At 37.7% G+C, this 10,074-nt stretch overlaps 1 protein-coding gene across 3 annotated transcripts in view; it reads right to left on the bottom strand.

Annotated features, from left to right (window-relative positions):
- Positions 1–271: 271 nt before the first annotated feature.
- The window catches only part of rnf111 (ring finger protein 111), a 120,485-nt gene continuing 110,682 nt past the window's right edge, over positions 272–10,074 (bottom strand). For 2 of the 3 annotated variants that reach the window (XM_041175168.1, XM_041175169.1), the window contains exons 9-14: positions 8,863–8,988; positions 8,040–8,172; positions 3,338–3,430; positions 3,108–3,203; positions 2,808–2,929; positions 272–1,437 (exon numbers count right to left, since the gene is read on the bottom strand). In XM_041175168.1, the coding sequence (XP_041031102.1) occupies positions 1,320–1,437; positions 2,808–2,929; positions 3,108–3,203; positions 3,338–3,430; positions 8,040–8,172; positions 8,863–8,988 (688 nt within the window). In that variant the 3' untranslated portion in view covers positions 272–1,319. The remainder of the gene's footprint in view (positions 1,438–2,807; positions 2,930–3,107; positions 3,204–3,337; positions 3,431–8,039; positions 8,173–8,862; positions 8,989–10,074) is intronic. The other variant, XM_041175170.1, reaches the window with a different exon arrangement.

Here is a 10,074-nt window from a genome sequence, read left to right as displayed (position 1 = left end):
GCAATTTGGTGTTTTAAAATGGCAATGTCTGATCACACGTCAAAGGCCTAGCGTTGAGCAGGTTTTTGATGATTGCAGATCACTTGTTACCGTATAAAAAGGAATCCACAGCATCTATTTTCTCTCTTTGCCATTAGCAAGTTATAGATCAAAATAAAACAGGATGTAATCAGAAACCACCATCCAGAGCAGGAATATTAACATAACTTGTGGAATTTTTCTTGCAAGCAGAATTGAGAAACGTTGAGTATAAAAGACAAAACAGCCAATATGGAGTTAACTATCTTTATTAACTTTAAAACTAAGACCCCCTGAAAAATGCATCCAGGGACCTTTACAAATCTGCGAATGCATGGATACCTGCCATTGGTACTGCATTCCAACACTTCACCTGAATCTTTAACAGCCATCATTCTGCAATCTGCCTTCAAATACATTACCTAGACGTGCTTATTGATGACTTCATACAGAACCTTGTTCTACAATCTGACTAGCTCACCATTACAAATCATCAGATGTGCAAGTATACGCAATACAGCTAATTTAGATAACATTAGTGTTAGAGCTGTTTAATGGCAGCCAAACAGCTAAAATCGTAAAGAAAAGGGAAAACCAAAATAAGTCAAAAATAGAAGTGAAAGAAAACTATGAAATAAAAATTTGTGAACCCATTAGTCTTGTAGAATATTGACATTCTTAAAAATTACATCTACCACTGTGCCAAATAAGAATGGATTTTTATTAAAAACCTAAACAGTTTATATGGTTGGATATATACTTCTTGTAATGGCAATTGGTTGGGACAGGATCCCATTGATTGATTGGTTGCTGTCTGACAATGAGTTTCTACAATACAGCAGCTGTTTTCCTAATCACGGAATGTCTTGATATTCCTCCTTAATGAACAGATCACAATCTATATACACAATCTAATATAAATGTTTAAATTAAAGTCCAGGGTTAGTGACTGATGACATATTCTATTCCAGTAAAGCAAGGCATCATGAAAATGACTTTGTTTCTATCTAGAGCAGCTAATCTTGCCTGCAAGTCTGAGGACATAAAGCCCGTTATGTGCAAAGAAATGCAATCCAAGGAACCATGCAAAATAAAATGACTTGGAAAAACAAAAAGCCACATAAAAAAGCTTCATAAATACATTAAAATTTAAACTCTATACTGAAATATCATTGTAGGCCTAGCATAAATTGTACTATGTGGCGTAGCCGCACTCTAGGTTCAATGCTTTTGAATCTGCACAGGTTATTCATGCCATCTTTGGTTGACTGCAGTACGGAGTAGAGTTACTGAATAAGATGTCAACTATCTGCAGACAGCTGAGCCTCAATGTCCACTCTGCATATGGGGCATTTCTTGTTGGTAGTCAGCCACTGGTCCACACACACTTGATGGAAGAGGTGCATGCAGGGAAGGCGTCTGTATGAAAAGAAGAAAAAAGGCATTCCATCAGTTTTACTTAAATATGTGCATGTACATATTTTTTTTGTCCAAAAGGGAGTCTCAGCATTAGTATTACCATCTAAATCAATCTAAGATCCAATTTACACAAAATAGCAGTTTATTGATGAGAAAGTGAACCCTCCACAGCTAGACTAAGGGGCCCTTTCAGGGGGCACCCTCAAACTGCTTAGAGTCACAACATTGAAATAGGGTCAGGGTTGAGAGAAAAGAGGAAGACTTCCTTGAGAAGGTGCAGATGGAACCCCTCCATGCCTTTTGGTGCGCTTTAACAAGGAGTCACCGGCTTCACAATACAATTACTCCATTTGAGCTTTAACAGAGGGGTATGTGAGAATGGAAAATGCAGGCAACCATTAAGGAAACACAGCTGCTGCAATTCTGCTCAATTATTGCTCAATCTCGTGTGGCTGTACGCCACTTGTCCCTCTAAGATTGCTGAAAAACCTTAACTACATGGGCAGAATTTTACGGCCCTGTTTCAATGGGGACGGGGCTGTAGAATGCGGTGGGCCGTTATAAACCCCACTGACAACATCAGGAAGGTAAAATCCCGCTGTCATAAAATTCTGCTCCATAAGTGGATCTAGTCACAATCCAGAAATCACACTTCTGGCTATATTTATTTAGCTTTCCCCTTTGTTATGGATTTAAGGTTCCTAACAATTTTCACAAAATAAGGCCTGTTGGCATTTCCTGAAAAATGTTAAGCTTTGAAGGTCTGAGTTTTGATAAGGGATATGAAGAGTCCCCATGTGATGAAAAAAAAAATACATTTTGATAGGGATAAAAAATAAAAAAAAACATTTCAATAAGGTGTGTTACTTTACTCTCATAAATTTGAGACGACAAAAATTAAAAGCTTTAGCCCCAAATTAAAAGCTTCAGCAACCACAGCCGAAAACTGTTACAAATTTCTTTACAGCAAGACAATTGTATGCATAGTGATTATAGGTCAATTAATACAGCAAACAAGTTTATCAGGTACTTAATAATTCCATATACAATTTTCTTCATAGTTCAAAAAATGATTCACTACAAGATCAGAGACATATGGAAGAACATGTTTATTGACAGAGCTGCAGTGCTACAAGAGATCCAATTTACACAAAATAGCAGTTTATTGACGAGAAAGTGAACCCTCCAATCCACTGCCTTTTGCATCAAAATTAGTTTGACAATTAATCAAGATTTTTTGAGATTTAATCCTTTTTTTTTAAGAAAAAAATGGAGTAAAAGACCTGTCCACAGAAAACTTCTCAGATTCTTTGAAATGTTGGTATGCATTTATCTAAATAACAGAATATTTATCTACAAAACTATCTTACCTAACATCTTCTCCTTCTTCTAGGATAGACAAACAGATAGTACATTTCTCCTCAGTGTCATCCTCTATTCCATCCTCTTCTTCCTGTTTGTACTGCAGTTTCCTCTGTAAGTCAGTTATCACCTTGTTACCACAAATTCAAGTTTGTCAGGTGGTTCAACCATAGAGATCACACAAAGCATTTGCAGCAATGACTTTAACTAATTTGTTAACATTATAAGATGTCAGAATCATTTAAAAGATCAATAATTTCTATAACAAATGAAAAATTAATACTGAAATAATAAGGAAGTGTCTGTACCTTTTTATATTTGTGTGGGTATGTGCATCTCTCAATTGTACCCTGTGAGGCACCTCGATTAACATTACCCAGTCGTTCTTCTAAATGCAGCAAATCCTGTGAATGAGAAAGAATAACTTAACATACACATTTTAATTTTACATATTCACATTCCTTTTTATGCAAAAAAGTATGATTTATCCCCACTTTAATCTAAAATAGTTACATTTCCTGGTTCTGTTGATACTAACCTCATAGGTGGCTCGGAGACCTGGAAACCTTCCTTCCAACCTTGAGGAAATGTAGCGGATGTGAGGATAGCCTGCCATGTCTGGTGGTACAGCCTATGCAAGGAAAAAATAATTTAGACAACTGAGTTAAAATATATTACAATAGTCTTGAAACTCTCATCTAAGGTCAAGTCTGTAGAGATACATTAGAGACACACAATATAGCTACAAAAATAAAAAAAAGAGGGAATGTTTAACAAAGTTGATTGTATTTTTTGAAGAAGGCACCAAACATTTCATGGATGTTACCCCAGCTAGGCTTCCAAAAAGCTTTCGAAAAGTTACTGCATAAGAGGCTTCTCTATAACATTAGATTGGCTGAATGGCCTCCTTCTTCACTGCAAATATTCTATGAAGTGTCTGATATGAACAGTAACATATTGAACTGATTGAGAACTGACAGAAGGCCGTAGGATGGAAGTAGTTATAGATGGATTTGGATATGTTTAGAGACTGGTCACCAGTGGCATTCCACACACATTGTTACTGGGACCATTATTTACTGCTTTTATCAATGATCTAGATGTAGATGTTTGGGGCAATTTTACATTGTCAGGACTGTTGACAATGCTGGACTGCTTCAGACAGATTGTGATAGTTCTGTCGAAGGGTCATGAGGACTCGAAACGTCAACTCTTTTCTTCTCCGCCGATGCTGCCGGACCTGCTGAGTTTTTCCAGGTAATTCTGTTTTTGTTTTGGATTTCCAGCATCCGCAGTTTTTTTGTTTTTAGATTGTGATGTGTTGGATATTCATGACTGAAAAATTATGTTTAACTTGGAAAAAGTGCAGTATTGTACATGTGGACATGGTCACCACTAAACACACATAACACCCTTCAGGAAAAAGCATTAAAGCAGGCGGAGAAAGAATGTTTGTTCTAGTGTATAAATCTCAAGGTTAATGAGCAATGGTGTGAAGTGAAAGCTAGAGCCATCCATGTTCGGGTACATTTATAGGATAAGGGACTATAATGCATGTTATTTTGTCCTCATACAAGATTTTGGTCAGGCCTCATTAGAATAATGTGTCCAGTTTTGTGGATGATATAGAGGATTAGGGAAGGGTGCAGGGTGGTCACTAGACCAATTTCCAGTTTAAAGCATCTTAGTTAAGAAGACAGGCCATAAGAGGTGGGACTTTACACTTTAGAAAGCGTAAAATTAAGAGGTGATTTGACCAAGGTTATTAGTAAGAAGAGGAGAATCGATGCTTAGATGTCAGTAGGTGGTTTTTAGAGAACAGTGAACCTCTGGAATTAGATTGGTTTCTGACTGGGGTGGAAATCACTTTGCACAAAAGGTATGCACTGCATAGAATTTTCAGGGCCAGAATCATTTCCTGGACTAGCACTGCCTTAGAAAGCAATGATCAGGAAAGGAATTTGACAGATATTTTCCCCCAAATTGGACTAGTTTTTAATCTTTTTTTTGCCTTTCCCAGAGGGTCATATAGGGTTTTGGGATGGGGTAGAGAGCGTATACCATTGTGTGGGACAGGCTGGATGGACCAGAGGGTCTTTTCCTGTCAGTGTTCATAACATCTTATGTATATAAAAAAAAAATCTGGATTCATAAACTAACTGTGGGAAACTTTAATATATTAAACATCTTAAGTCCAATGCACACCGTTAATGCATCTCAATTTTGTCACATGGGCTAACATCTCTTACAGACTTGACTGTGTTATCCCTGTTGGTTCTTGTCGAGGTCCAAGACTCCCAGTCCTCTAATGCACCAATATCAAGGTCTTTGCCCTCATTTTCAAGCCTTTGCTTTCCCTGCTTTAATGATTTCCTCCATTCTGCACCTTCTATTTCTCAGAATTTGCCTTACTGGTTGGGCCCCATTCTTTCCACTCTACCAGCTGTGGCCAATTCTTCAGTTAATATGCCCATGCTTTCTAAAACTCTCCCTAACCCATCTCCCTCTTCTTTCAAAAGACTTGCTATCCTTCCTCAGTCCTGTCTGCAAATTTCTCCTGCTCCTTTTTCCTTCTTGTCTGAAAGGGTCCCTGAGAAATTTTCATACGTGAAAATTGCTACAGAAATTTAAGCAGTTCATGTACAATTTTTATGTTGTCAATTCTGTGGAGTGTCCTGATAAATACAATTGAACTGCTGCACTTTCCAATAGTGACACAGCCCCATGAAAATTTAGAGTAGTGTGTGGAAAAAGATTGAAAATATACTAAATATTGAATCACTTTGAACTTCCTTAAACAGAAGGGTTCACATCTAAAACAATAACTTGCTTGTTCTCTCCACAGTAGCTAACTGACCTGATGTGTGTTTCCAGCAATTTTTTTTTTGTTTCGCCTGCAATAATATTCATTTTGTAGCTCCCAAGCAGCTGAATTCACTTAATTAGTCAAGTAATGGCCAAGATGTTAATCCAGCTATGGGGAGTAGAAACCATAGGAAATGAACCAGAAAACTGTAACCGTAAAGCTCATTTCACTGATGTGGCCAGATTTCAAATGTCTGATTTACAGGTAAATAGTTTTAGAACAAAAGTATCAGTAACCTATGCATGTAATCAATCTTGAGTTTTAAAATCAGCAACAGATTAAAGTACATTCAAGATTTTAAAATTGTGTGCATTATCTGCTTCTGTAGTTTGTGTTGAAAATTATATTAACTTTTTGCTTAGTTCTGGCCTTTGAAAAAATAATATCCCAATGAGTTCAGCTGCTTCCATTTTGAATTAACTTCAGCTCTGTGATCGAACTTATTCCTACCTAGTCATCTTAAATTTCACCAGCTTCTTTTTCTGAAAGATTAACAAGTTTTTAACTAGCCACCGAAGAATTTTCAAACAATATTTAACTTCCCAATTTTGGGTAGTAAACAGTACACAAGGGGAAAAGCTAGAAGGTGCAGTTTATCTCAAGGTTTCCACCAGCATTAACACCCATTTAACCATTACAACCTCATACTTCTGATAACTGTCCTTTAAAATATCTGCAAAAATATAGTTCCCAGTAAGCCATTTGACTATTGAGATTAAATTTAGTTCTGAACTTTATATGCATTTCAAGTTGAATTGTGCAATCTAGAAATGCACAACAATAACATGTTCTGTTAGAATCTTAGGTTAAAAATGATGTGTTCGACAACAGCTCATCACTTAACAATTTAATAGCTTTCTGTTTACTTGTTCTCCCTGCCACTGTTGAGGCTCAACCAGATTATTTGCAACCTCAGCACCCTACTTGGCCTTGAGTTGAGCTTCCAACTCCATGTTTTCTCCATCAACAAGAATGGTCACTTCCACCTCTGTCATATCGCCTATTTCCTCCCCTGCCCTAGCCCAATGGCTATTGAAACCTCATCCACATATCCGTTAGCTCAAGATGACTGTCCCAAAGTGCTCTAGGCTGGCCTACCACATTCCACTGCCCATAAACTTCAATTCGTCCAAAACTCTGCCGTCTGTATCTAAATTCACACCACGTTCTGTTCAGCTATCAACCACTGCTCACTGATCTATATTGTCTCTTGCTTTCAACAATGCTACAAATTTAAAATTCTGATCCTTTCGTTTAAATCTTACTGGGGCCTCACCTTTTCTTGCCTCTGCAACCTCATTCATGACTTCACAATCTCTGTGCTCCTCAAATTCTAGCCACTTGCACATCAACTTCCACTGTCCCACCACTGGTGGCATACTTTGAACTGCCTATGCTCCAATTTTTGGAATTCTTTCTTTAAACACAACTGCCTCCCTGTCCTCCTTTAAGACGCTCCTTAAAACCTGCATCTTTTACCAATCGCTTGGTCACCTGTCCTAATATCACCACGTGAGTCAGTATAGAATGTTTGTTACGTAACTCCCTGTGAAGAGCCGTGAGGCATTTTACTACACTACAGGCATTATATCAATGCAAATTATTGTAATTTTGATTCTAATTAATAAAGCAAAATTACTCCACTGACATGACAATCAGGATGGAGGTAGCAGCTGAAGAATACCTAGAAGCATGTCTGAATTGTTAATTTATTTGTGAATCCAGATAAGTCTGGAAGCATCCAATTGATGCCCCAGGCAACTACTACAAGCCAAGTTATTGAAGTGGTTCTGGGGAAAGCAGAAACTTGAAATGAAGGTTCTAAATGCAAAAGGAAATGCTTCACCGAATGGATGAATTTTCCTAATATATAGAAGATAGGTTAATTCTTCAAAATGTCATGGCACAAATTGAGGAGAATTTTAAATTGAAAGCACATCCCAGAGTTTACTTATCTGTTAAAGTTACTACAGTCCTTTTTCTTGTGACTGTGGTCTACTAATAGGCTTTATAGCTGCTTTTCAGCACAAAAGCCGTGGTGAAAGCAGCAGTGCACAATACCTCCCCCCTCGCCCATCCCCTTCCTAAGTTAAGAGAAAAGAGTGATTATAGCAAGAACACCATAATGCAACAAGCCGACACATTTTTGACAATATCATTTGTAAATAATTTACAAAGCAACGTACAAACATAAAATATGTGCAGAACTAGTATTGAAACACATCAGAGACTTAGTCTGTAGGACTGTATTCTAACAAGTCAGTGGATTTGAGCTTATGACATTTGAACAAGTGCCCATTTGAAAAGGCAATTTTCATAAATGTGATCCTGATTGACAAATTAATTGTGAAATATAATCTATTGTTTTGCTCACCATAAACGGTAGTGCTCCAATTGGGAAGTGGTGAAGTCGGGGAGGTGGAGGTGGGTGATAATGGGCCAAGTGAGGGGGAAGGTGACTTGGTGGATATGGTGCTGTAGTCACCCCCGGGTCAATACCCAAATCCCTGCAATAGTTCAAGAAAAGTTTATTAATTCTTTACTCAATTATACTTAGTTCATTATTCATAGCTACAAAGTGTCACATATTATTTAGAAAAAGCAATGAATAACTAACAGAAAAAGACACACACAGTAAAATCACATGTCTGGGACCTCTAGACCAATTTTTTTGTGCAAACTCCAGAATCTAAGGCCTTGTACAAGATTAATAAATCAAAATGACATGCAGAACAAAAATTATTTTCTGTTAAAGTGACCAATAAGTAATTTGTAACATTTCTTTGACCATGAAATATTTTCACATTCATTAAAGTCCAAAATTCATTTTCAGCTGGACAATAAGATTCAGAAGTGTTTTCAGTGTTGTTGTGAAGATATTTATAATACAAATGAAAAAGGCTGGCAAAACACAATATGCTGTTAGCATTAGAAAGCCCAGATTAACATTCTGGGTTGTGGTCCCTTTCTGCATCTCGGTAGATTTTCAGTGAATTCAACTGCATTATAATTTACTAATTTATAAATTCACTCAGAAATTTATTAACACCACTGAGTAGAGGTTCTTCTAAGTAAAAAAAACTAATCCACACCTTTCCACAGGAATCAAAACTTGGGCTCTGCTACCCCATGCGGCTTAGAAAATAAAGCATAAAATGGTTACATGCGCAAATTAAACAGGAAGATTCTCTACTGACCAGGTTGGCCTCTCTGGTGGTTGTCGAGGATGTGATGACATTGTCTGAGGAACATGAATATGATGCCCATGGCCATAGTTAGGGTGCATACGATGTGGATGTGGTGGAGGTCGCTCATGTGCTCGACTGGAAAACAGTACAACACAACAGTTAATACATACAAAATTATCTCATGATAACTCCAACTATACATTTCATCAACAATGCCAGAAAACAAAGAGGCCATAAACTTCAAACTTGGGACTGGGTAACATTTTGCTTTCTGCAGGATTAAATGGGACATATAAATATTTTGTTATTAATCAAAAATCAACACCGTGGCAAATTTGGTCTTTAAATTCTTTTTGCTAGTAACACAATCATGTTTGTTAAATTTGCAGTTCTTTGTTTGCAGCATTGGGATCATGGGCTTTAAATCAAAATTAACATTCATTGGATAACATTTAGGGGGAGGGGAAGTCGTTTTCATACATTTATACCATGTATTTAAGATTCCAGCCATTTTGTAAAGAAGAAGTATGACCATGGAATACTTGTGAATTTAAAAGCTTTTTAAATGTACCTTTATTAAACTGAAGAGTTCCTATCCATTACAAAATAAGCTTTTCTTCTGATATCCCTGGGTTTTACCAACAAATTTAAACTGCAATAGAATCATCACCTGCCAGGTCTTACACTGGACATCAAAAGGTTATGGCTGGTCCCGGGATGGTGTGCTGGGAGGTGATGGTGGAGGAATTGGTTGGGTAGGGTCATGAAAAGTCCCACCTCTGGGCTAATATTTAAGGATGTTATTAGGGCTGATTCTTCGGGCCTGCTGGCATTTTACCAGTGGCAGAGCAACCCCCTCTGCCAGATAAAAACAAAAAAACTGCGGATGCTGGAAATCCAAAACAAAAACAGAATTACCTGGAAAAACTCAGCAGGTCTGGCAGCATCGGCGGAGAAGAAAAGAGTTGACGTTTCGAGTCCTCATGACCCTTCGAGTTCTGTCGAAGGGTCATGAGGACTCGAAACGTCAACTCTTTTCTTCTCCGCCGATGCTGCCAGACCTGCTGAGTTTTTCCAGGTAATTCTGTTTTTCTTTGCCCCTCTGCCAGATGTCAGTTTCATGTCGCGTAAGATTCCATGTCACAGTGAGTTACTCAGAGGGGCCTGTCTACTTGTCTCCTGTAATTATTAATTTTTCCGCCCACTTACCTCTGAGGACGC

The sequence above is a fragment of the Carcharodon carcharias genome, chromosome 26, assembly GCF_017639515.1.
Source record: "Carcharodon carcharias isolate sCarCar2 chromosome 26, sCarCar2.pri, whole genome shotgun sequence".
Lineage (NCBI taxonomy): Eukaryota > Metazoa > Chordata > Chondrichthyes > Lamniformes > Lamnidae > Carcharodon > Carcharodon carcharias.
The sequence above is the reverse complement of the archived record's forward strand: the minus strand, read 5'-3'. Positions and strand labels throughout refer to the sequence as shown.